Source organism: Scyliorhinus torazame, chromosome 8, assembly GCF_047496885.1.
Source record: "Scyliorhinus torazame isolate Kashiwa2021f chromosome 8, sScyTor2.1, whole genome shotgun sequence".
Classification (NCBI taxonomy): domain Eukaryota; kingdom Metazoa; phylum Chordata; class Chondrichthyes; order Carcharhiniformes; family Scyliorhinidae; genus Scyliorhinus; species Scyliorhinus torazame.
The window spans coordinates 49,679,708-49,706,908 of NC_092714.1; the positions used below are offsets into that span (position 1 = coordinate 49,679,708).

The following is a 27,201-nucleotide window of genomic DNA, read 5'->3' on the forward strand; positions in this document are numbered from 1 at the left end:
GTCCTTTGGCTACTGACCCTCATGCCAGTGAAAATGATTTTTCCTTATTTACTCCATCTAACCCTCTCAGAACTTCAAACATGTTTACTCAATCTCCCATTAGTGTTTGTTGCTCTAGAACAGAACACCTCAGCTTCTCTAGTCTCTCCACAGAGTCAGACGTCCTCATCTCTACTACCATGCTGGCAGAACAATCCACCGCACACTCACAATGCCGTAATATCCTTCTCCATGTGCACTGCCCAAATATCATCAAATAAACATGTTGATGAAATAGTCTAACAGAGTTAAAATGCAGATATTCCTGTGGATTGTATATTTCATGTACATTGTGCAAGAACTATGTATGGCTTCCATGAAAGGTTGTGTTTTAACTATCAAAAGCACGATACACAAAACTAAACCAAATACTCATTAATTATAACACTGTGACACAAAGCATGTATCGTGTGCCCAAATAAACTGTCAGTGTGCAGTGAACTATGAGGTGCATTTATTTTACTTACTCCACTCATGTATTCACACCAAAGACACAAATATTGTCAGAAGTACCTGTAATTTCATTCTTTCCTATCTTAGCAGGTTCAGTTTCTGGGGTTGGGTTGAACAGATATGGAAAGTCAGTGACTGGCAGCTCATTGTCTGAGATTGAACTGAACACATTACGAGGGTCAAAGGTTCGCACCTCACGGTTTGCTGGGGATAAGAAGGAATCCAGATAGAACATTCTTAATCTCAAGTGAAAATAATCCCCACGTTATTTTGATAAGTACATTTGTATTTCTGGATGTTAATGGAGCACAGGGATAGTATGCTGCCATTTAAAAAATAATTAAATGCATTCCCAAGTAACTAAATACAGAATATAATAATACATTCCATTCAATACTAAATTACACTCAGTGTGAAAATTAATCAATTCAATATTATTTATAACGATTTATATAATTGTGATATGACAATAGAGACTCAATGCCACAACATTATTTCCAATATGTAAAAATAAATTATATATCCAATAAACTTCACAATAACGTCATGTCAGGTTGACAGACACTTTATAGCCAAGGACAATGTCTAAAATTTACAAAATAAGCATGCTGTGCAAATAATCAACAGTGATAACCAAAATGCTTAAGTTCTGTGAAATGTGCATTTATATGCTTTGTGAAGTGACAATAAATGACTTCCAAAAGGTTCATAGGAGAGTGGTATGATAACAGATATTCCATGCAGTAACATTGCTTCCACCACATAAAGCTAATTATCAACAATAAACTTCACAACAGCACAGCCTTAATAGGTTGACAGACTTCCTTCTAGCCAAGCACAGCCACTGAGCTTCATGAAATAAGGATGTTGTTCACCCAAGCTACCAAGAAAGAAGCAAAATGCATATACAGGATATATGCTATGGATAATATAATTCATATAATTTGTGCCACAACACTGAATGAGTTGCATGCAAGAGCGTGAACTGACAAATTTCATTCAAAACATGTGATGGCATAGCACCCACAGCATGTGTCTGATCTTCCCTTGCTTTAGCACAAACCTCAACATGCACTTTTTATCATTCACTTCATTCCCGAGTTCATGTTCGAGGCAGAAATATTGTCGGAAGTACCTGCAACTTCTTTCTTTCCTATATCTGCAGGTTCAGATTCTGGGATCGAATTGAACACATTAGGGGTGTCAGTGACCGGAAACTCATATTCTGAGATTAAACTGAACACATTACGAGTGTCAGGAGTTGGCACTTCATGGTCTGCAGAGGATAAGAAGGAAGCCAAATAGAACATTCTTCATTTCCCATGACAATAATCCTTGTGTTATGTTGATCAACATATTTGTAAGCCGGGACATAAATGTCGCACTGCTGTAGAATTGATCTATTGTTTTGTTGTAATTTTGTTAATGATTGCAATATAGCTATGTAATGCACATATAATACTCCACAGAAAACTAAACTATGCATAAGATACTGTCTATTTCAAGTAAACCAAACACTCACTGAAGTTTAAAAGGATGGCACTGAATCTACAGCATGTGTTCTAACCATTTGTTACTGTATCACAGAGCTTAAAATGCACTAATAATTATTTCCTCGATTTTTAAGTTGATACCGATGGCACAAATATTGTTGGAAATACCTGGAACCTCTTTCTCTGCTACCTTAGAAGGTTCAGAAGCTGGGATTGGTTTGAACACATGTGGAGGAACTGGCAGCTCATAGTCTGAGATTGAACTGAACACATTGCGAGGGACAGAGGTTGGCACCTCATAGTCTGCTGGGGATAAGAAGGAATCCAGATAGAAAATTCTTAATATCTCATGGAAATGACACCCGAGTTGTTGTATGTTTTTATATTATTGGACAACATAATACCTTTATGTAATACCTTTTCAGAATCTGTCTTATTCTTTCATTACATTAAATGGGTATTCTCCAGCCAAACAGAATGCCTAACCTTCATGATTGAAGCACGCTGATCAAATAATCTAAGAAATGTACCCTGATTGCATACAACCCAGAAGACATTAAGTGGTTTTTGTTTTCACAATGAATGGATTCCATGCAAGACAGTGTGCTGACCATCAAATATGTTACATACTCAAGCAAACCAAATATTAATTTAACAGGAAAAATGTGATATAGCATCGACAGAATGTGCCCTGATATTCTGTCACCATGCAAACCTTTTTTTTGAAAAAATAATTTTTATTAAAGGTTTTCATAAAATATCAATAACAAAATGAGAAAGAAAAAAGAACCCAACTGGAATCCTTCTCAATTGACATCTCTTTGAACACGAAGGTCTTTGCACGATCCATCCATTTCTCTACGCCTCAGTATTTCCCTTTAAAGTCAGATACTTTAGTCCAATCTGATCACAGAATCCCTTGTAATTCTCCAACACAGGAGCATTGGTTATCACAGCTTTCAGGCAGTCAAATGCCTGTTGAAAGTCCGCTGTCCACTGAAATTTTTGACGTTTCTTCAGCACGTCTATCAGTGGAGCAGCCACACTACAAATATTTTCACAAATGTTCGATCAAATCCACTTATGCCAAGAAATTGCTTTAGTTCCCTTTGTGATGAGGGCATTGGAAACTCCTCAATATCTGTCGGTTTCACATCCCTTGAGACTATTCGACCCTGTCCGATTGTATGGCCAAGGAAAATGACTTGAGCTTTTCCAAATTCACTTTTGGCTAGGTTGATCACCAAACCCGCCTCTTGATGTTGATCGAATAACTCCATCAGATGTTTCAAATGTTCTTTCCATGTCTGGCTGAAAATTATCACGACGTGGAGATGCCGGCGTTGGACTGGGGTGAGCACAGTAAGAGGTCTTACAACACCAGGTTACAGTCCAACAGGTTTGTTTCGATGTCACTAGCTTTCGGAGCGCTGCTCCTTCCTCAGGTGAATGAAGAGGTATGTTCCAGAAACATATATATAGACAGATTCAAAGATGCCAGACAATGCTTGGAATGCAAGCATTAGCAGGTGATTAAATCTTTACAGATCCAGAGATGGGGTTACCCCAGGTTAAAGAGGTGTGAATTGTGTCGAGCCAGGACAGTTCCGCACACATGAGTGCGGCCTCAACCGGGACCTGGGATTCATGTTGCATTACATTCATCCCCCACCATCTGGCCTGCGAAATCCTACCAACTGTCCAGGCGTTTTCAGAACCCCAAAATGTATCATGGAGTTCAACCGACCTCTCCCTTTCATGGATTTGTTGCTTTTCCTAGCACACAACTTTTTCCCTCGGTGTGGGATTACAATTATGGACACGTGGGTTTTTAAACACAAAACACTGTTTATTCCATGAACTCAACTTAACATCTTAAATAAACATTGGATCTCTTAACACCCCTTACTTCAAAGTTAACTCAGAAAATATTGCAACAGTAAATAACTCCTTAAAATGTTCCTTCAAACTTCCAAGAGACTTAACACCTTTAAACAGTATCACATCAGGTTAAATGATATATATATTTTCTGTAGAATGGCAGAGATATATTAGCTTGGGAGACTTCAGCTCCAGCACCTTGCTTTCTTCCTGCAAACATTCTGAAAACACACAGACATACCCAATTGCTGTCTCAAAATGGCTTTCTACTTTTTAAACTGCTCTCAGCAAAACCAGCCAGGCACTTTTTAGCTGCTCTCAGAAAAAACAGCCAGGCACTTTTCAAACTCCAAAACCCAACTGCAAAATGGCTTAACTGACCTCAGCCCCACCCACTCTCTGACATCACTGTCTTCTTCAAGGTACATTGCTTAAACATCCAGGTGTTAAAGGTACCCTCACACGACACACTGGTAGCAATACTAAAACTTTATCTCCACTGGCAAAACTTTGGATTTCTTGTCCACGACCCGTTTCATCACATTTTGTGCAACTTTTAAATGTTGTCTAGCCAATTCACCTGCTCTATTTAATCGTTCCCTAAAATTTGACACATAATCCAATCATGTAAGTTCTGGTTTCTCACTCACCAATTTTTCCTTAATCAATTTAAGTGGTCCTCTTCCCTCATGACCAAAAATTAGTTCAAAAGGACTGAATTTGGATGACTCATTAGGTGCATCCCTAATTGCAAACAGTACAAATGGAATTCCTTTTTTCCCAATCCTCTGGATAATCGTGACAATAAGCCCTCAACATTGTCTTTAATGTCTGATGCCACCTTTCTAACGCTCCCTGCGATTCTGGATGGTACACAGTTGATTTAAATTGTTTTATTCCTAAGCTATCCATAACTTCTTTGAATAATCTTGAGGTAAAATTTGATCTTTGATCCGATTGTATTTCTGTGGGTAGTTCATATCGAGTAAAGAATTTAAGTAACTCCTCCACAATCCTTTTAGCTGTAATATTACGTACTGGAATGGCCTCTGGAAACCTCGTAGACACATTCATTATAGTCGAAAGATATTGATTCCCACTTTTTGTTTTAGGAAGCGGTCCTACGCAATCAATTAGGACCCTTGTAAAAGGTTCCTCAAATGCTGGAATGGGTATTCCGGGCACTAGTTTTATCACTGCTTGAGGTTTCCCTATCACTTGACATGTGTGACATGATTGACAAAATTTAACTACATCATTATGTAGTCCAAGCCAATAAAAATGTTTCTGGATTTTAGCTGAGTTTTCCTTATTCCCAAATGACCTCCCACTGGTACCTCATGTGCAACTCGCAAAACCTCCTTTCTCTACCCTACCGACAATACTACTTGATGAACTTCTGCCCACTTTTCATCCGCCTGCCTATGTAAAGGTCTCCATTTTCTCATCAAGACATTACTTTTACGGTAATAACACTCTTGTATACACTCAGATTCCTCTTCCGTATATGCGTTCTGATACATTCGTTTTATTTCTACATCTTTCTGTTGTAGCTCCGCCAATTTTCCTGAACTAAAAATATCCGCCTCATCCTCCACCTGGTCTTGTTCTTTTTCAACCATCTGATCAAAAATTGTTTCTGATAATTGCACTTCAACTTCATCTTCACTCTTTGATTTCTCCTCTTGCCTTAACCTGTAACTTTGCGACCTTGTTACGACACAATCTGGAAAAATCCCAGGATATTCGTCCTTCAACATTTCAGTTGTCTGATTTTGCACTGGCTTATCAACCACAGTAGGCATCACTCCCACCTGCGATCCAGCTATATCATTACCCAAGATAAACTGCATTCCTGGACAAGATAGTTTCTCTATTACTCATATTACCACTTCACCACTCTCACTGAACTTTCCAACCTTACCTTATATAATGGAACACTACTCCTCTCACCCTGAATTCAACATATTACCACCTTCTCTGGCAACATTCTTCCCAAACTACATAACTCCTCATCTCTTACCATTAAAGATTGACCATCTCCCATATCTCTTAAATTTGTGACTTCTTTACCTGCTCCTCCTGATACACATGAGGAAACTTTACCCACACAAGTAAATTCTTTAAAGAGATCTGGCACCTTCTTATCAATCACCTCTTGATTAGGCTGTACAATCTTTTGCACCTCCTTCGCTTCACTTGGGCTTTCATTTACAACTTTAACAAACCCCACTGTCTTATCCTGTTTTACCACATCAGCCTTCCCAGTGCTTTTCTTCAACCACCAACACTGTGACTTTACATGGCCCAGTTTATTACAGTGAAAACATTTGAAACTTTTCTTTTCTTTTCCAGCCTCCTGGATTACTTTTCTAATCTGAGGTACACTCTCTCATTATCTCCCATCAGATCACCTTTATCTTTACCACTTGATTATTTCTCATGTCCCCGGTTTCTATCCCTCAGAGGCTGAAACTGATGTCGGAAGCCAAACATTGATTTATGAACTAATTCATAATCATCTGCCATTTCTGCTGCTAACCTCACAGTTTTAACCCTCTGCTCTTCTACGGGAGTTCTCACTACATCAGGAATTGAATTTTTAAACTCCTCCAAAAGTATAATTTCTCTGAGAGCTTCAGTGAAAATAGGCAAGTCCCCTGGGCCGGATGGGATTTATCCTAGGATTCTCTGGGAAGCTAGGGAGGAGATTGCAGAGCCTTTGGCTTTGATCTTTATGTCGTCATTGTCTACAGGAATAGTGCCAGAAGACTGGGGGATAGCAAATGTTGTCCCCTTGTTCAAGAAGGGGAGTAGAGACAACCCGGTAACTATAGACCAGTGAGCCTTACTTCTGTTGTGGGCAAAGTCTTGGAAAGGATTATAAGAGATAGGATTTATAATCATCTAGAAAGGAATAATTTGATTAGGGATAGTCAACACGGTTTTGTGAAGGGTAGGTCATGCCTCACAAACCTTATTGAGTTCTTTGAGAAGGTGACCAAACAGGTGGACGAGGGTAAAGCAGTTGATGTGTTGTATATGGATTTCAGTTAAGCGTTTGATAAGGTTCTCCACGGTAGGCTAGTGCAGAAAATACGGAGGCACGGGATTGAGGGTGATTTAGTGGTTTGGATCAGAAATTGGCTAGCTGTAAGAAGACAGAGGGTGATTGCTGATGGGAAATGTTCAGCTTGGAGTTCAGTTACTAGTGGTGTACCACAAGGATCTGTTTTGGGGCCACTGCTGTTTGTTATTTTTATAAATGAATGAAAATGAAATGAAAATCGCTTATTGTCACAAGTAGGCTACAATGAAGTTACTGTGAAAAGCCCCTAGTCGCCACATTCTGGCGCCTGTTCGGGGAGGCTGGAACGGGAATTGAACCGTGCTGCTGGCCTGCCTTGGTCTGCTTTAAAAGCCAGCTATTTAACCCAGTGTGCTAAACTGGGTTTAGCCAGGTCGTCGCATTATAGGAAGGATGCGGAAGCATTGGAAAGGGTGCAGAGGAGATTTACGAGGATGCTGCCTGGGATGGAGGGAAGATCTTATGAGGAAAGGCTGAGGGACTTGAGGCTGTTTTCGTTAGAGAGAAGAAGGTTAAGAGGTGACTTAATAGAGGCATACAAGATGATCAGAGGATTAGATAGGTTGGACAGTGAGAGCATTTTTCCTCGGATGGTGATGGCTAGCACGAGGAGACATAGCTTTAAATTGAGGGGAGATAGATATAGGAAAAATGTCAGAGGTAGGTTCCTTATTCAGAGAGTAGTAGGGGTGTGGAATGCCCTGCCTGCAACAGTAGTGGACTCTCCAACATTAAGGGCATTTGAATGGTCATTGGATAAACATATGGATGATAATGGAATAGTGTAGATGGGCTTTAGATTGGTTTCACAGGTTGGCGCAACATCGAGGGCCGAAGGGCCTGCACTGCACTGTAATGTTCTATTGTCTATTCCATACGTTTGGTCTATATTCAAAGCCCTTATCCATCTATCAAAATTACTCTGTGTATGTTTGACCAAATTCTTTCCTTCAATTTCTAAACCTTTGTCTGTAGGCTTCAGGCACTAGTTCATATGCACCTCAGATCGATTTTTTCACCTCCTCATACGTCCCAGATACCTCCTCCGGTAGTGATGCAAACACATCACTAGCCCTACCTATCAGCTTTGTTTGAATCAGTAATACCCACATGTCCTGTGGCCATTTCATTTGTTTAGCTACCTTCTCAAATGAAATGAAAAGGGCTTCTATCTCTTTCTCATCAAACCTTGGCAATGCTTGGACATATTTAAATAGATTTCCACCAAGCCTTCGACTTTGACGCTCTTTCTCACTATCCTCATCACTATCATCCAACTGTACATTTCCCTTCACGTCTTCCAATTTTAACTGACTGTCATGTTTCATGGCCATTTTCTGAAGTTCAAACTCTCTCTCTTTATCTTTTTCCCTGATCTGTATCTCCCTTTCTCTTTATTTTTGTTCTGCTAGGGCTATTCTTTCTTTTCTCCTTTCTTCTCTCTCCTTTTCTTTTTCCTCTCTCTCTCTTTCCCTTTCTCTTTCCGCTCCATCTCTTTCTCTTTCTTTTTCCTCTCTTTCGTATTCAAGCTGCTTTAATTCTTTCGCATGTTCCATTTGTCTAATTTGTGACTGCATTTTTGCCATTTCCAATGAGTCAAACTGTAATCTCAGGCAACTTTAAATGCTTAGCCACCTCCATAATTACCTCATCTTGTTGCATTTTGTCAGGTAATGTTAACTGCAATGTTTTTGCCAAATCTATCAGTCTGTTTTTAGTCTCTGTCCGTAAGGTACTGTGTGTGATCGTCTCCACCCCCAAAAACTTCTGAGCCTCTGAAAGAGCCATTGTCCACAACACACTCCCTACTTAAACTAGAATACCATACCTGAAAAGCAACCACAATATGCTCACCCCTCACTGTCTTTAAGTTCACTAAGCCAATCCGATAGATAGACTTTTATCCTCCTCGAGCCCCCAATTTGTTATGGGCCAGGGTTTAGAGAACCCCAAAGTGTATCATGGAATTCACCTGACCCACAACTTTAATAGATTGTGGTATGGGGAGCACACAGCCCACTCTACAGGTATGGTACAGCAGAAATGGAAAAGTAATTTTTAAAAACAAAACAATGTTTATTCTATGAACTCAAGTTAACCTTTTTAAAACATACAGTGAACATCTTAGCAACCATTAATTCAAATACAACCCCCAAGAATACAACACTAAGTAATCCTGAAGCTGTCCTTTTAACATCCAAAAGACTTAAAAAAAGAACTTTTAACAGAAGTACATCAGGTTAAAGTCACTACTGAGAGCAGTTATTAGTTTTAAATCACCAAAGAATCGAGTTACAGTTTTTAGATTACACAGAGAGAGACTAATACACCTTCTGGCTGTGACTGCAGCTATCCAGCTCTGAAAACGAAACTAAAACCCACTCTGCAGCAAACAGCCTAAAACGAAAGTAAAAAGATGACAGACAGCCCAGCTCCACCCACACTCTGACATCACTGATAACACCCTTCTTAAAGGTACATTTCTTAAACACCCATTTCTTAAAGGTACTCTCACATGACACTTTCGAGACACAATGGCTCTACAAAGCATCTGCAATTATAAACTTAATAAAAAACAGTAAATAGAATACCACGCTCATTAACTTTGAATATACTTCACACAGGTTAGAAGTATTTGATCAGTGTTTCTTCGACAAAAATTAATGTTCAACAACAGTCCTAGTAACATATTTCACATAAACTGTGGCTAAACTTTGTCATATTCCCAATTTAGAAGCCAACCAACATAGCTTTAGTGATATAATCAAATCCGTAAGGTCTACGATATATTGACTAGTTTGTTTCATGCTTTAGCGACAAAAAGGCAACATGCAGTGTGCTCATCACATATGTGCAAAATATAAATACTGTGCAAAATACAAATGATGTACAAAATAGTCTGCTGTTGTAACAAATGCTTTCTGATTTCAGGCTTTATCTCTTTACTACAACCATTATCACTCTCTTTTGTTCCACCATATTCTTGTCATTTTATCTCTCCCGCCCTTTCCCCTGTCCCAGACCTTGCCTTTTGTTCATCCTCCCCCTCCCCCACTTTCAATGGCAGAAAAAACACAAAAAATGTCTACCCTCTTTCAATTCTGAAGAAGTCATATTGGACTTGAAATGTTAATTCTTGTTTTTCTCTTGCCACAGATGCAGCCTGAGTATTTTCAGCATGTTCAGATTTCTAGCATCCGCAGTATTTTACTTTTACTCTATATTATCAAATTTAGACACTGGAGCTATACTGAACACACACATCGTTGACAGCGACAATAGTTTTACACTATTTTGGTGCATCATTTGTATGCGGTGTTCCAACAAAGGGGTAGATATTTGTTTATTTAGACTAACATGACATTCTTTACTTGCAAATTAAATCTCCACTTAAATAACTCCCTCCAAGGTTTTCTTCTCTTTCTGGCCTGATATGGCTTGGGACTATTCTATTAATGACTTTATGTTGTTTCTGTGCTGGATGTAGAGTACAGGAGTAAAGGTGTCTTCCTTCATTTGTATAGAGCCTTGCTGAGACCACACTCAGAGTATTGTGTGCAGTTTTGGTCCCCTTCCCCAAGGCAGGATATATTTGCTATAAAGAGAGTGCAGCTGAGGTTAACCAGACTAATGCCTGGGATGGCAGGACTGCCCTCTGAGAAGAGATTGAGGAGACTGAACCTCAATTCTCTGGGGTTTAGAAGAATGAGAGGTAATCTTGTTGATGCTCACATCATTTGTAAGGTGCTAGACAGGGTGTATACAGAAAGAATGTTTCCCCGAGCTCATGGTCTAGATCCAGGGTACACAGTCTCAGAATAAGTGGCAGGCCAACTAAAATTGAGATGAGGAGGAATTTCTTCACTCAGAGTGTAGCGAATCTTTGGAATTCTCTACCTAACTGGCATTGCCAACATCTTCTTTTTCATTGAAGCAATATGCTAGATAAACAGGTAATACCTCAAATGCTATTTGCCCCTGTAAAAAGATTTATTTTTTTGTTCCTAATCAGACCCACCCTTCTTTTGACTTCACTTTTAGTATTTACGGACTGGGGTTTATGGGATGCCATGATACCCACACCAACCGCAACCCCCTAACTAAAGATTCAGTGAGGATCCCGCACACGGGAAGATCGGCTGCCTTGCTGTTAATTTAAAGCCGTACCGTTAGTAGGCCGAGGTGGGAATTCCACCCCTCAGGGACAGAAGGTTCCACATCAGAGAGCTGCTAGCTAACCAGATGGCCGGTGGTTCTGTGGTCCCAGCAGTGCCAGGTGGGCGCAGTGGGACTACAAGCAGCGCCCAATGGAGATCATCACTGGAGTCAGACACCAAGGTATATAGATATGGAAAGGGTACTTATGTGTATTAGCACACATATGAGTGCTGTCTGCTACATTCCATGTGAGAAAGGGAAGCGTTGATTCTTGGAAGGTAGTTCCTCACGTAAAATCACACTATAACATCCAGCCTTTGGGACAGATATTGTTGGGCGTAACTCTGACGTCTTTCTCTTTTATATTCATCATTTCATCAACTGGGGTTGGACTAACCACATCTGGAGTGTCAGTGCTTGGAAGCACATGGTCTGGAAGATATAGCAAAGAAACCAAATACAAAACCTCTGTAGTCATTCACCAAAACAATGGAATAATTGATAGTAGATAATTAAAAAGCTAAATGCCAAAAGTCTGAAATAATAAGCAGAAAATGTTCGGGCCTCACATCAGGCCCAACCATATATAAAAATGGAAATGGCTATTAGTGTTTGAGTGCGCTCCTTCCATGAGAACAGAAAACTCGGTGACAGCAGACTTTTTTTTTTAAGGGGCAATTTAGCGTGGCCAATCACTTAGAACAAACAAAGAACAAAGAAAAGTACAGCACAGGAACAGGCCCTTCGGCCCTCCAAGCCCGTGTCGACCATGCTGCCCGACTAAACTACAATCTTCTACACTTCCTGGGTCTGTATCCCTCTATTCCCATCCTATTCATGTATTTGTCAAGATGCCCCTTAAATGTCACTATCGTCCCTGCTTCCACCACCTCCTCCGGTAGCGAGTTCCAGGCACCCACTACCCTCTGTGTAAAAAACTTGCCTCGTACATCTACTCTAAACCTTGCCCCTCGCACCTTAAACCTATGCCCCCTAGTAATTGACCCCTCTACCCTGGGGAAAAGCCTCTGACTATCCACTCTGTCTATGCCCCTCATAATTTTGTAGACCTCTATCAGGTCGCCCCTCAACATCCGTCGTTCCAGTGAAAACAAACCGAGTTTATTCAACCGCTCCTCATAGCTAATGCCCTCCATACCAGGCAACATTCTGGTAAATCTCTTCTGCACCCTCTCTAAAGCCTCCACATCCTTCTAGTAGTGTGGTGACCAGAATTGAAAACTATACTCCAAGTGTGGCACTAAGGTTCTATACAGCTGCAACATGACTTGCCAATTCTTATACTCAATGCCCCGGCCAATGAAGGCAAGCATGCCGTATGCCTTCTTGACTACCTTCTCCACCTGTGTTGCCCCTTTCAGTGACCTGTGGACCTGTACACCTAGATCTCTCTGACTTTCAATACTCTTGAGGGTTCTACCATTCACTGTATATTCCCTACCTGCATTAGACCTTCCAAAATGCATTACCTCACATTTGTCCGATTAAACTCCATCTGCTCTCTCTCCGCCCAATAGGAGTAGATCCTGTCTCGAGGAATTCTCTCCAGTAATTTCCCTACCAATGACGTAAGGCTCACCGGCCTGTAGTTCCCTGGATTATCCTTGCTACGCTTCTTAAACCGAGGAACAACATTGGCTATTCTCCAGTCCTCCGTTGGCTATTCTCCGAAGACAGTGAGGATCCAAAGATTTCTGTCAAGGCCTCAGCAATTTCCTCTCTAGCCTCCTTCAGTATTCTGGGGTAGATCCCATCAGGCCCTCTGGACTTATCTACCTTAATATTTTTCAAGACGCCCAACACCTCGTCTTTTTGGATCTCAATGTGACCCAGGCTATCTACACACCCTTCTCCAGACTCAACATCTACCAATTCCTTCTCTTTGGTGAATATTGATGCAAAGTATTCATTTAGTACCTTGCCCATTTAGAACATAGAACATAGAACAATACAGCGCAGTACAGGCCCTTTGGCCCACGATGTTGCACCGAAACAAAAGCCATCTAACCTACACTATACCATTATCATCCATATGTTTATCCAATAAACTTTTAAATGCCCTCAATGTTGGCGAGTTCACTACTGTAGAAGGTAGGGCATTCCACGGCCTCACTACTCTTTGCGTAAAGAACCTACCCCTGACCTCTGTCCTATATCTATTACCCCTCAGTTTAAGGCTATGTCCCCTCGTGCTAGCCATTTCCATCCGCGGGAGAAGGCTCTCACTGTCCACCCTATCCAACCCCCTGATCATTTTGTATGCCTCTATTAAGTCTCCTCTTAACCTTCTTCTCTCCAACGAAAACAACCTCAAGTCCATCAGCCTTTCCTCATAAGATTTTCCCTCCATACCAGGCAACATCCTGGTAAATCTCCTCTGCACCCGCTCCAAAGCCTCCACGTCCTTCCTATAATGCGGTGACCAGAACTGTACGCAATACTCCAAATGCGGCCGTACCAGAGTTCTGTACAGTTGCAACATGACCTCCTGACTCCGGAACTCAATCCCTCTACCAATAAAGGCCAACACTCCATAGGGCTTCTTCACCACCCTATCAACCTGGGTGGCAACTTTCAGGGATCTATGTACATGGACACCTAGATCCCTCTGCTCATCCACACTTTCAAGAACTTTTCCATTAGCCAAATATTCCACATTCCTGTTTTTCCTTCCAAAGTGAATCACCTCACACTTCTCTACATTAAACTCCATTTGCCACCTCTCAGCCCAGCACTGCAGCTTATCTAGATCCCTCTGTAACCTGCTACTTCCTTCCACACTATCGACAACACCACCGACTTTAGTATCGTCTGCAAATTTACTCACCCACCCTTCTGCGCCTTCCTCTAGGTCATTGATAAAAATGACAAACAGCAACGGCCCCAGAACAGATCCTTGTGGTACTCCACTTGTGACAGAACTCCATTCTGAACATTTCCCATCAACCACCACCCTCTGTCTTCTTTCAGCTAGCCAATTTCTGATCCACATCTCTAAATCACCCTCAATCCCCAGCCTCCGTATTTTCTGCAATAGCCTACCGTGGGGAACCTTATCAAACGCTTTGCTGAAATCCATATACACCACATCAACTGCTCTACCCTCGTCTACCTGTTCAGTCACCTTCTCAAAGAACTCGATAAGGTTTGTGAGGCATGACCTACCCTTCACAAAGCCATGCTGACTATCCCTGATCATATTATTCCTATCTAGATGATTATAAATCTTGTCTCTTATAATCCCCTCCAAGACTTTACCCACTACAGACGTGAGGCTCACCGGTCTATAGTTGCCGGGGTTGTCTCTGCTCCCCTTTTTGAACAAAGGGACCACATTTGCTATCCTCCAGTCCTCTGGCACTATTCCTGTATCCAATGATGACATAAAAATCAAAGCCAATGGTCCAGCAATCTCTTCCCTGGCCTCCCAGAGAATCCTAGGATAAATCCCATCAGGTCCCGGGGACTTATCTATTTTCAGCCTGTCCAGAATTGCCAACACCTCTTCCCTACGTACCTGAATGCCATCTAATCTATTTACCTGGAGCTCAGCATTCTCCTCCACAACATTATCTTTTTCCTGAGTGAATACTGACGAAAAATATTCATTTAGTATCTCGCCTATCTCTTCAGACTCTACACACAACTTCCCATCCCTGTCCTTGACTGGTCCTACTCTGTCCCTAGTCATTCGCTTATTCCTGACATACCTATAGAAAGCTTTTGGGTTTTCCTTGATCCTTCCTGCCAAATACTTCTCATGTCCCCTCCTTGCTCGTCTTAGCTCTCTCTTTAGATCCTTCCTCGCTACCTTGTAACTATCCATCGCCCCAACTGAAACTTCACTCCTCATCTTCACATAGGCCTCCTTCTTCCTCTTAACAAGAGATTCCACTTCTTTGGTAAACCACGGTTCCCTCGCTCGGCACCTTCCTCCCTGCCTGACCGGTACATACTTATCAAGAACACGCAGTAGCTGATCCTTGAACAAGCTCCACTTATTCAGTGTGTCCAAAACTTGCAGCCTACTTCTCCACCTTATCCCCCCCAAGTCACGTCTAATGGCATCATAATTTCCCTTCCCCCAGCTATAACTCTTGCCCTGCGGTGTATACTTATCCCTTTCCATCCTTAACGTAAATGTCACCGAATTGTGGTCACTGTCCCCAAAGTGCTCACCTACCTCCAAATCCAACACCTGGCCTGGTTCATTACCCAAAACCAAATCCAATGTGGCCTCGCCTCTTGTTGGCCTGTCAACAAACTGTGTCAGGAAACCCTCCTGCACACACTGTACAAAAAACGACCCATCTAATGTACTCGAACTATATCTTTTCCAGTCAATATTTGGAAAGTTAAAGTCTCCCATAATAACTACCCTATTACTTTCGCTCTTATCCAGGATCATCCTCGCCATCCTTTCCTCTACATCCCTAGAACTATTTGGAGGCCTATAGAAAACTCCCAACAGGGTGACCTCTCCTTTCCTATTTCTAACCTCAGCCCATACTACCTCGGAAGATGAGTCCCCATCTAGCATCCTCTCCGCCACCGTAATACTGCTCTTGACTAGCAGCGCCACACCTCCCCCTCTTTTGCCTCCTTCTCTGAGCTTACTAAAACACCTAAACCCCGGAACCTGCAACATCCATTCCTGTCCCTGCTCTATCCACGTCTCCGAAATGGCCACAACATCGAAGTCCCAGGTACCAACCCATGCTGCCAGTTCCCCTACCTTATTTCGTATACTCCTGGCATTGAAGTAGACACACTTCAAACCACCTACCTGAACACTGGCCCCCTCCTGCGACGTCAAATCTGAGCTCCTGACCTCTATACTCTCATTCTCCCTTACCCTAAAACTACAATCCAGGTTCCCATGCCCCTGCTGCATTAGTTTAAACCCCCCCAAAGAGCACTAACAAATCTCCCCCCCAGGATATTTGTGCCCCGCAGGTTCAGATGTAGACCATCCTGTCTGTAGAGGTCCCACCTTCCCCAGAAAGAGCCCCAGTTATCCAGAAATCTGAATCCCTCCCGCCTGCACCATCCCTGTAGCCACGTGTTTAATTGCTCTCTCTCCCTATTCCTCATCTCACTATCACGTGGCACAGGCAACAACCCAGAGATAGCAACTCTGTTTGTTCTAGTTCTGAGCTTCCATCCTAGCTCCCTGAAAGCCTGCCTGACATCCTTATCCCCTTTCCTACCTATGTCGTTAGTGCCAATGTGGACCACGACTTGGGGCTGCTCCCCCTCCCCCTTAAGGACACGGAAAACACGATCCGAGACATCACGTACCCTTGCACCTGGGAGGCAACATACCAAACGTACCAAATTTCCTCTGGCTCCACACATAGATTCCCTTGCCTATACTTCAGTGGGCCAACCCTTTCCCTGGCTACCCTCTTGCTTTTTATGTACGTGTAAAAAGCCTTGGGATTTTCCTTGGGGCTTACCCTGCACATTTTTGGGTTGTGGGGATGAGACCCCCGCAGACACAGGATGAATGTGCAAACTCCACCCGTACAGTGACCCGGGGCCAGGATCGAACCCAGATCCTTGGCGTCGTGAGGTAGCAGTGCTAACCACTGAGCCACCGTGCCGCTCTTAGCAAACCTTTTAAAAGACGTAATGAGATTAAATAAAAACCAAGGCAGGAGCTCCAATCCCTGTCACAGGCTGGTTTTTGAACAGCCGGAAATTAGGCACTAATTAATCCACCTACAATAGTAAACCACCCACAATATAATCCATTGATCACTTAATAAAATTCACACAAGGGTGACAATGACAACAGAAGGTCCATGCAGTATCATTGTGTAAACGTTGTTAAAAATTAATTGCATTGATAATCTAATAAACATCACACAAACATAACCATGACAAATTACCAAATACTTTACAGATAACTGCAGTGTCTAATGTTCTTGAAATGTGCAGCACATTGAACAGGTTCACAAGGGTGAAAAAGTGCTTAAGGTCCATGAGATATGCAGTGCATTGGGCATTTCACATAGTTTATGCTAGCGCAATTAGTGGTCGTGCAGGACAAGATGTGTTGACTGTCAAATTCACTTTACATACAAGACAAAAAGTGTTAGTGCTGAAGTGTGGCATATCATTAAACACATGTATCCTAACTATATTTGTCACTTCAATTAAAATTGAATAGAGCTCAGTGACGTTTAACAGCATGCACTTAATAGTATTTCCTCCATTTGTGGAGTCATACCCAACACTGATATTCTTGGGTATACCTGTGAATTCCTTTATTCCCGTTATAGGAAATTCAGATACTGGAAACGGACTGAGCACATAAGGAATGTCAGAGACGGGTAGCACATAGTCTACAGGGTATAACAAAGAATGAATTAGAAACTTCTGTCATCGTTCATGGCTCATAAAATAAATTTCTATGTCGTATATTTGATGTACTTATCTATACCATAAGAATACAGCTAAAACACTGCAGACACATACACTACACATTATAAACTTCTTACAAGCACTCTATTGAATTTCAATACAGTTAAATATACTCCACAGGAGAATGGACTACTTCTGTACTGTAAATTTTACTGTTTCAAAACAGGTTTTTTTTTGTAATAATGGAACGGTTCAATGATATCAGAACACTGGGTTATAAGTGCCTCGGAGTGGCAATTAGCATTGGATTGCCACTCCATACCCAATTACCTGCGTCAAATTTCTTCCCCTACCTTCCTGACTCAGGCCGGGTGAGATCCAGGCAACACAGAGATCTCCGGGGCCCTGCGTCAAAGTCTAACAGAGTGCAATTGAAGGAGGACATGCCCTCATTTTTACTGCAGTAGCTGCCATAAAACAGATTAGTTTAAAGGTCTGATTGAATCAGACAGACCATAAAGAAGGTACGCCTCGAAGAAAGTGGATAGGATTCGGGAGTGGTCGGACATCGGAGGAAAGTTGGAGTGTTCCATGTGGGGATCGGTCTGGGTATTTAAATAGTTACCAGAAGTTAGAAGTGGTTTTATTTGAGACTTCCGGGTGCGGCGGTGACCAGCTGAGTCGCACGTTTCGGCAGCTCCCGGTGGAACGGACTTTTGGGCTCTTAATAAGAGCCCCAACGGCAATTTTAACGGCTAAAAGTACTGTGCGGTGAACCAGAAGGGAAGCCCCCTGGATACGGATGAAAAAAGGAGAGGAAGGTGGCCGGATTGCGGTGGATCCTTTAGAGCAGCGGCAAGGAAGGCAAGCAAAAACCAAGATGGCGTCGGAAGGTGGCAGTTTAATATGGGGCCCTGAACAACACGAGTTTTTGAAACGCTGCGTGGAAGAACTCAAAAAGGAAATGAAGAAGGAGCTGTTGGCCCCGATATTACAGGCGATCGAAGGGCTAAAGGAGGAGCAAAAGACCCAGGAGCGGGAGCTTCGGGTTGTGAAGGCAAAGGCTGCCGAGAATGAGGACGACATACAGGGCCTGGTGGTGAAGACGGAGATGCACGAGGCACACCATAAACGATGTGTGGAAAGGCTGGAGGCGCTGGAGAACAACGCGAGGAGGAACAACCTAAGGATTCTTGGTCTTCCAGAAGGTGCGGAGGGAGCGGACGTCGGGGCATATGTGAGCACGATGCTGCACTCGTTAATGGGAGCGGAGGCCCCGGCGGGTCCGCTGGAGGTGGAGGGAGCATACCGAGTGATGGCGCGAGGACTGAGAGCAGGAGAAATTCCTAGAGCCATAGTGGTGAGATTCCTCCGTTTTAAGGATAGAGAGATGGTCCTTAGATGGGCAAAGAAAACTCGGAGCAGTAAGTGGGAGAACGCGGTGATCCGCGTATACCAAGACTGGAGTGCGGAGGTGGCGAGAAGGAGGGCGAGCTTTAATCGGGCCAAGGCGGTGCTTCACAAAAAGAAGATAAAATTCGGAATGCTGCAACCGGCAAGACTGTGGGTCACATATCAAGGGAGGCACCGCTACTTTGAGACGGCGGATGAGGCGTGGACTTTTATCGTGGAAGAAAAATTGGAATGAGCGGGTTATTAAAAAAAAGAACGTTTGAAACAAAGTGGTGGGGCGAGTATGGGGGGCGAAGAGGGGGGTAAAAAGGGGGGAAAGAGGAGTTTTATGTTATTAATCCTGCGATGTGGTAACTTTTCTTTCTTCCACAGGAGGTGGTGGGGGGAGGAAAGGAGGTGGAGGAGATGGGGCGTTGGCCATTGGGGGCGGGGCCAAGGGGGAAGCGCGGGCTCGGTTCCCGCGCTATGATAATCATGGCGGGAATAGGGAAGCAGGAAGGAGGGGGCGTCGCACGGTGCGAGCCGAGGTCACGGGGGGAAGCCGAGGTCGGCCAGAGTTTGCGGACTTCTGGGAGCAACATGGGGGGTGTAACTACGCTAGTGGGGGATCTAGCGGGGGGGGGTGGGAGGGGGGAATTATTGGGCTGCTGCTGCTGGGGAGAGGGGGGAGCTGGCATGGGGTGGGATGGGCGGGGGGGCACCGCCTGGGGGGGAACACAGCTGCGTGGGAACCGGGTGAGGAGCTGGAAAAAGGGGCTGGCTAATCGACAAGGGGGGGGGGGGGTAAAAAGCCCCCCAACCCGGCTGATCACCTGGAACGTGAGAGGGCTGAATGGGCCGATAAAGAGGGCACGGGTACGCGCACACCTTAAGAAACTTAAGGCAGACGTGGTTATGTTACAGGAAACGCACTTGAAACTGATAGACCAGGTGAGACTACGCAAAGGTTGGGTGGGGCAGGTGTTCCATTCGGGGCTAGATGCGAAAAACAGGGGGGTGGCTATATTAGTGGGGAAGCGGGTAATGTTTGAGGCAAAGACTATAGTGGCGGATAGCGGGGGCAGATACGTGATGGTGAGTGGCAAACTACAGGGGGAGACGGTGGTTTTGGTAAACGTATATGCCCCGAACTGAGATGATGCCAATTTTATGAGGCGTATGCTAGGACGCATCCCGGACCTAGAGGTGGGAAAGTTGGTAATGGGGGGAGATTTCAATACGGTGTTGGAACCAGGGCTGGACAGGTCGAGGTCCAGGACTGGAAGGAGGCCGGCAGCAGCCAAGGTGCTTAAAGATTTTATGGAGCAGATGGGAGGAGTAGACCTGTGGAGATTTAGCAGACCTAGGAGTAAGGAGTTTTCGTTTTTCTCCTATGTCCACAAAGTCTATTCGCGAATAGACTTTTTTGTTTTGGGAAGGGCGTTGATCCCGAAGGTGAGGGGAACGGAGTATACGGCTATAGCCATTTCGGATCACGCTCCACATTGGGTGGACTTGGAGATAGGGGAGGAAACAGAAGGGCGCCCACCCTGGAGAATGGACATGGGACTAATGGCAGATGAGGGGGTGTGTCTAAGGGTGAGGGGGTGTATTGAAAAGTACTTGGAACTCAATGATAATGGGGAGGTCCAGGTGGGAGTGGTCTGGGAGGCGCTGAAGGCAGTGGTTAGAGGGGAGCTGATATCAATAAGGGCACATAAAGGAAAGCAGGAGAGTAGGGAACGGGAGCGGTTGCTGCAAGAAATTCTGAGGGTGGACAGGCAATATGCGGAGGCACCGGAGGAGGGACTGTACAGGGAAAGGCAAAGGCTACACGTAGAATTTGACTTGCTGACAACGGGTACTGCAGAGGCACAGTGGAGGAAGGCACAGGGTGTACAGTACGAATATGGGGAGAAGGCGAGCAGGTTGCTGGCCCACCAATTGAGGAAAAGGGGAGCAGCGAGGGAAATAGGGGGAGTGAGGGATGAGGAAGGAGAGATGGAGCGGGGAGCGGAGAGAGTGAATGGAGTGTTCAAGGCATTTTATAAAAAATTATACGAAGCTCAACCCCCGGATGGGAGGGAGAGAATGATGGGCTTTCTGGACCGGCTGGAATTTCCCAAGGTGGAGGAGCAGGAAAGGGTGGGACTGGGAGCACAGATTGAAATAGAAGAAGTAGTGAAAGGAATTAGGAGCATGCAGGCGGGGAAGGCTCCGGGACCGGATGGATTCCCAGTTGAATTTTACAGGAAATATGTGGACTTGCTCGCCCCGCTATTGATGAGGACCTTTAATGAGGCCAGGGAAAGGGGACAGCTGCCCCCGACTATGTCAGAGGCAACGATATCGCTTCTCCTAAAGAAGGAAAAGGACCCGCTGCAACGCGGGTCCTATAGACCTATTTCCCTCCTAAATGTAGACGCTAAGATTCTGGCCAAGGTAATGGCAATGAGGATAGAGGATTGTGTCCCGAGGGTGGTCCATGAGGACCAAACTGGGTTTGTGAAGGGGAGACAGCTGAATAAGAATATACGGAGGCTGCTAGGGGTAATGATGATGCCCCCACCAGAGGGGGAAGCGGAGATAGTGGTGGCGATGGATGCCGAGAAAGCATTTGATAGAGTGGAGTGGGATTATCTGTGGGAGGTGCTGAGGAGATTTGGTTTTGGAGATGAGTATGTTGGATGGGTGCAGCTGTTGTATAGGGCCCCAGTGGCGAGTGTGGTCACGAATGGACGGGGATCTGCATACTTTCGGCTCCATAGAGGGACAAGGCAGGGATGCCCTCTGTCCCCATTATTGTTTGCACTGGCGATTGAGCCCCTGGCAATAGCATTGAGGGGTTCCAAGAAGTGGAGGGGAGTACTTAGAGGAGGAGAAGAACACCGGGTATCTCTATATGCGGATGATTTGTTGTTATATGTAGCGGACCCGACGGAGGGGATGCCAGAGATAATGCGGACACTTCGGGAGTTTGGAGAATTCTCAGGATATAAACTGAACATGGGGAAAAGTGAGTTGTTTGTGGTGCATCCAGGGGAGCAGAGCAGAGAAATAGAGGACTTTCCGCTGAGGAAGGTAACAAGAGACTTTCGTTACTTGGGGATCCAGATAGCCAAGAATTGGGGTACATTGCATAGGTTAAATTTAACGCGATTGGTGGAACAAATGGAGGAGGACTTCAAGAGATGGGATATGGTATCCCTGTCACTGGCAGGGAGGGTGCAGGCGGTTAAAATGGTAGTCCTCCCGAGATTCCTCTTTGTGTTTCAGTGCCTCTCGGTGGTGATCACGAAGGCTTTTTTCAAAAGGATCGAAAAGAGTATCATGAGTTTTGTGTGGGCCGGGAAGACCCCGAGAGTGAGGAAGGGATTCTTACAGCGTAGTAGGGATAGGGGGGGGCTGGCATTACCGAGCCTAAGTGAGTACTACTGGGCCGCCAATATCTCAATGGTGAGTAAGTGGATGGGAGAAGAGGAGGGAGCGGCATGGAAGAGATTGGAGAGGGCGTCCTGTAGGGGGACTAGCCTACAAGCTATGGTGACGGCCCCATTGCGGTTCTCACCGAAGAAATACACCACAAGCCCGGTGGTGGTGGCGACTTTGAAAATTTGGGGACAGTGGAGACGGCATAGGGGAAAGACGGGAGCCTTGGTGGGGTCCCCGATAAGAAATAACCATAGGTTTGCCCCGGGGAGAATGGATGGGGGATTTGGAATATGGCAAAGAGCAGGAGTAACGCAACTGAAAGATCTGTTTGTGGATGGGAAGTTCGCAAGTCTGGGAGCGCTGACCGAGAAATATGGGTTGCCCCAAGGGAATGCATTCCGGTATATGCAACTGAGGGCTTTTGCGAGGCAACAGGTGAGGGAATTCCCGCAGCTCCCGAACCATGAGGTGCAGGACAGAGTGATCTCAAAGACATGGGTGGGGGACGGTAAGGTGTCAGCTATATATAGGGAAATGAGGGACGAGGGGGAGATCATGGTAGATGAGCTGAAAGGGAAATGGGAAGAAGAGCTGGGGGAGGAGATTGAGGAGGGGCTGTGGGCGGATACCCTAAGTAGGGTAAACTCATCGTCCTCGTGTGCCAGGCTAAGCCTGATTCAATTTAAGGTGTTACACAGGGCGCATATGACTGGAGCACGGCTCAGTAAATTTTTTGGGGTAGAGGATAGGTGTGCGAGATGCTCGAGAAGCCCAGCGAATCACACCCACATGTTCTGGTCATGTCCGGCACTACAGGGGTTCTGGATGGGGGTGACAAAGGTGCTTTCGAAAGTAGTGGGGGTCCAGGTCGAACCAAGCTGGGGGTTGGCTATATTTGGGGTTGCACAAGAGCCGGGAGTACAGGAGGCGAGAGAGGCCGATGTTTTGGCCTTTGCGTCCCTAGTAGCCCGGCGCAGGATACTGTTGATGTGGAAGGAAGCCAAGCCCCCGGGGGTGGAGACCTGGATAAATGACATGGCAGGGTTTATAAAGCTGGAACGGATTAAGTTCGTCCTAAGGGGATCGGCTCAAGGGTTCACCAGGCGGTGGCAACCGTTCGTCGAATACCTCACAGAAAGATAGAGGGAATGGAAAAGATGAAGGTAGCAGCAGCAGCCCAGGGGGGCGGGGGGGGGGGAGTGGGGAGGAACCAGAAGGGCTCTCAGGGTTGTTAATACATACGTATAATATGTATAGGTCGTTGCTATAAATAATTGTATATTGGACTGTTAAATCATATTTTTGGAGAGTGTTTATCTGAGACAAGGCAGTTGCCATTTAGTTTTAGTTTTCGTTTTTGTTATATATTATTTATTCTTTGTTTATAAAACAGGTCATTGTTATTTATACTGTTATATTATTGTGTAAAGGATACACAATGTACTGTGATGGTTGACCAAAAATTTTCAATAAAATATATTTTTTTAAAAAGTGGTTTTATTTCTTTTAACTTTTTATGCACGTTCTCCCCGTGTCTGTGGGTTTTCTCCGGGTGCTCCGGTTTCCTCCCACAGTCCAAAGATGTGCATGTTAGGTGGATTGGCCATGCTAAATTGCCCTTAGTGTCCAAAAAGGTTAGATAGGGTTACTGGGTTATGGGTATAGGGCGGAGATGTGGGCTTAGGTAGGATGATCTTTCCATGGGCCGGTGCAGACTTGATGGGCCAAACGGCCTCCTTCTGCACTGTAAATTCTATGATCTATGATAATGCTTCTGGACAAATGCTGTGCAAATGCTTACCTGAGAAGCTCCAACAGGGGTTCACCAGTGCATTTTTGGGGGTACCCCCCCCCCCCATCCCCACCACCCCCCGCTGAAGAAGATGTTAGGGCTTGTCCATTCCAGTCTAATGGCGTGATAAACCTTAGTTACTGGCAAAGAACCTCTCTTGCACTGAAAATAAACATTTAGAAACATTGAGTCTCATTTCTTCAGATTTTAATTGTCGTTGGAGATTCAACAAACTGAAACATTGACATTTTAAAAAACTTTCTGTCTTTTACATCCCTCTCTTAATCCAGTCTTTCTCTTACGCCCTTTAGTTTGTTTTCTGCAACTGATTTGGCATTGAATTGGTGATTTTATCTGATACTTCCTGGCTCAGACTCTACGTTGCTCAATAATGATTCTTCAATCTGATTGTTTAGGCCCCAAATTTCCCGATAGAGGGTACATTATTTGGATTGTTGGCTGACATGAGCTTCCAGTGCAAAAGTAGATGGAAAGTCTAGTGTAGCAGGTTAATTGCAAAATCCAGCCCTTAATATAGAAGCAGGGTAACTAAACTCGATGAGGTATGCTACTCACTGGCCAACAAAAATAACTCAGGCTAGTATAATGCACTAACTATTTAATACAATTCATGCAAAGGGTTGAAAGCTCACAAAGGAATATAGATAAACAATACTAATTACCTAATACGCTTCACATTTGTGTATATAAGAGTGCATTCCACGTAAATGAGCAAAAATGGCACAGCACCTATGGCAATTCCTCTATTCATTAATGTCACAAATTAGACATAACAATGATCCTGCAGTATATTTATACAGGCTAGCTGCTAAGCTTCCCCAGGTAAAATGTAAGTAACGCCACAGTCCCAGGCTGCTCTCCCCTTTGAAAGCTGACTGGTGGTGATTTCACCTGAGGGTCACCAGCTTCAGCCAAGGGGCACGCTGAGAAGCACTCATGAATTCATGAACAACCTCAGCCAATTCAGGAATTGAACCCATGCTGTTGGCATCACTCCACATCACAAACCAGCTGTACAGCTAACTGAGCTAACCGGTATAAAGTACATTGACAAAATAATCCACCAAAAGGCACAGGAAAATCATTGTATATTATAGTTTATGCAAAAGCAATAAAAAGACTCCAGACAACAGATAAAAGTTCTGATTGAAATCTTGTGCAATTGGATGCATTTGGATGAGTTAAATCATGACCCAAGGCCCAGAATTTCCTGCCCGGGCCTCATGTCATACCCATCCACGCCCTCCCCTGCATCCTCACTGGTCGAGGCCTGGTGTTCATCCTCCTCCTCCAGCATGTCGTCCCTCTGCTGCGCGATGTTGTGGAGGTCACAGCAGGCCACCACGACTTGGGAGACTCTCCTAGTGCTATACTGGAGGGCCCCTCCGGAGCGGTCCAGGCACCTGAACTGCATCTTCAGGATGCTCGATCACGCTTCTGGTCGCTGCATGGGCGTCATTGAGCGGGTCTCCATGTCGGTCTGTGGTATCCGGATATGCGTCATCAGCCATGACCGCAGCGGATAACCCGTCACCCAGGAACCAACCCCTCAGCCGGGTGTGCCCCTCAAAGTGGTCAGGAACCATTGAGTGTGCCAGGATGAAGGCTTTGTGCACACTGCCCGGATATTGAGCGCAGACGTGCATGATGTGCACCTGATGGTCACACACCAGCTGCACATTCATCGAGTGGAACTCCTTTCGGTTTGTGAAGTTGGGGTGATTGCAGAGATAACTTTGGGAGTTGGGGTGATTGCAGAGTGTTAAAAACAGATCGGCCTTTTGTGGGCCATTGCTCGTAGGGCAACATGCATCCTGTCGATCAACCCCTGAACCCCGTTGCCCACGCATCCTGGTGGGCTCAGTGCACATTGAATATGATATATTGTGCCAACTGGGCATTTAGGGCCTCCGTGACAGTGCGGTTGCACCTGTGCAGCAAGTTCAATGAGATTCCGGCCAGGTCCCCACTCGGCTCCTGGAAGGACCCCATGGCGTAAATGTTCAGGGCGACCATCACCTTGACCACCACCAGGAGGGCGTGTCCTCCTCCATATCCCTGCGGTGCCAGGTGCACCATGATCTGACAATAAGCGATTTTCATTTCATTTTCAGTAATGTTGCACTGTCCCCCTGCTCAGCCAGAGTCTTCGACGTTATACCCGGTCCAGCCAGTCCTCTAATGACAGGCGCTGCCGGTACACACAAGGCCTGATGCGGCGCTTCCTTCCCACCTCCTCCTCGGCTTGTTGGGCAGCAAACTCGCCAACCTCACTGGCTGCCTCCTGGGGCAGGCGCCATTGCTGCAGGGTCTTCCTCGAGCAATTGCAGCTCATACAGCCCCAGTGCATTCCCAGGGCTGCGGCAACTAGGATGAAGGTCACCATTCCTGTTTGAATTCTTAAGTTAATTGCCTGCAGGGGATGAAAGTCTCACATGTTAGCATGGTGCATATCCCTGTACCTGACCAGTCCATGGTAGCCCCACTCTGCACTGTAGACCCTGACCCTGCATGTCCCCCTCCTCCTTCCCTCCCCTATCCACACACTCACACTCGGCTTGATCCCCCTGGCACTCTGCCTTCCACACCCCTGGGGGGGGGCCTCGGGCCCTGTCGCCCATCCCTGTTGCTAGGGGTACTGTTGGCTGGTGCTACCCATGTCAGCAGTACACTCTGCGGCCCCTGTCCGGTGCCCTCCTCTACAGGATACTGTGGACGATGCACGTGGGTGGACTGTGCGCTGCCCCAACGGCGAGTGGCAGCTGGTTGGGGTGGGGGTGTGGGTGAGGAGGGGGTTGGTGGGATGGAGGGTAAGGGATGGGGTACAGGGTGGTGGCGGGTGGGCCGGTGTCACTCTGCCCAACTATGGGCCACGGTGGACTGTCAGTGGAGCGCGCAGCAAGATGGCTGCCTTGCAGGCCGCAGCAATGGAGGTTAGTGCCTGGGCACCCCGGTCCAGCGGGGTGGTCACCCATCCCCGGTCACCCTTCATCACCACCCCTGATGACAACCCCGAGCCTGTCACAGAGCCCCCACACCCCAGCCAACCCTGCCAGCAGCAG

At 45.2% G+C, this 27,201-nt stretch overlaps 1 protein-coding gene across 18 annotated transcripts in view; it reads right to left on the minus strand.

The window, feature by feature from the left end:
* The window catches only part of LOC140427828 (uncharacterized), a 507,915-nt gene that overhangs the window by 262,690 nt on the left and 218,024 nt on the right, over positions 1 to 27,201 (minus strand). For all 18 annotated transcript variants that reach the window (XM_072513572.1, XM_072513555.1, XM_072513571.1 and 15 more), the window contains 2 exons: positions 1,628 to 1,768; positions 553 to 696 (listed from right to left, as the gene is read on the minus strand). In XM_072513572.1, the coding sequence (XP_072369673.1) occupies positions 553 to 696; positions 1,628 to 1,768 (285 nt within the window). The remainder of the gene's footprint in view (positions 1 to 552; positions 697 to 1,627; positions 1,769 to 27,201) is intronic.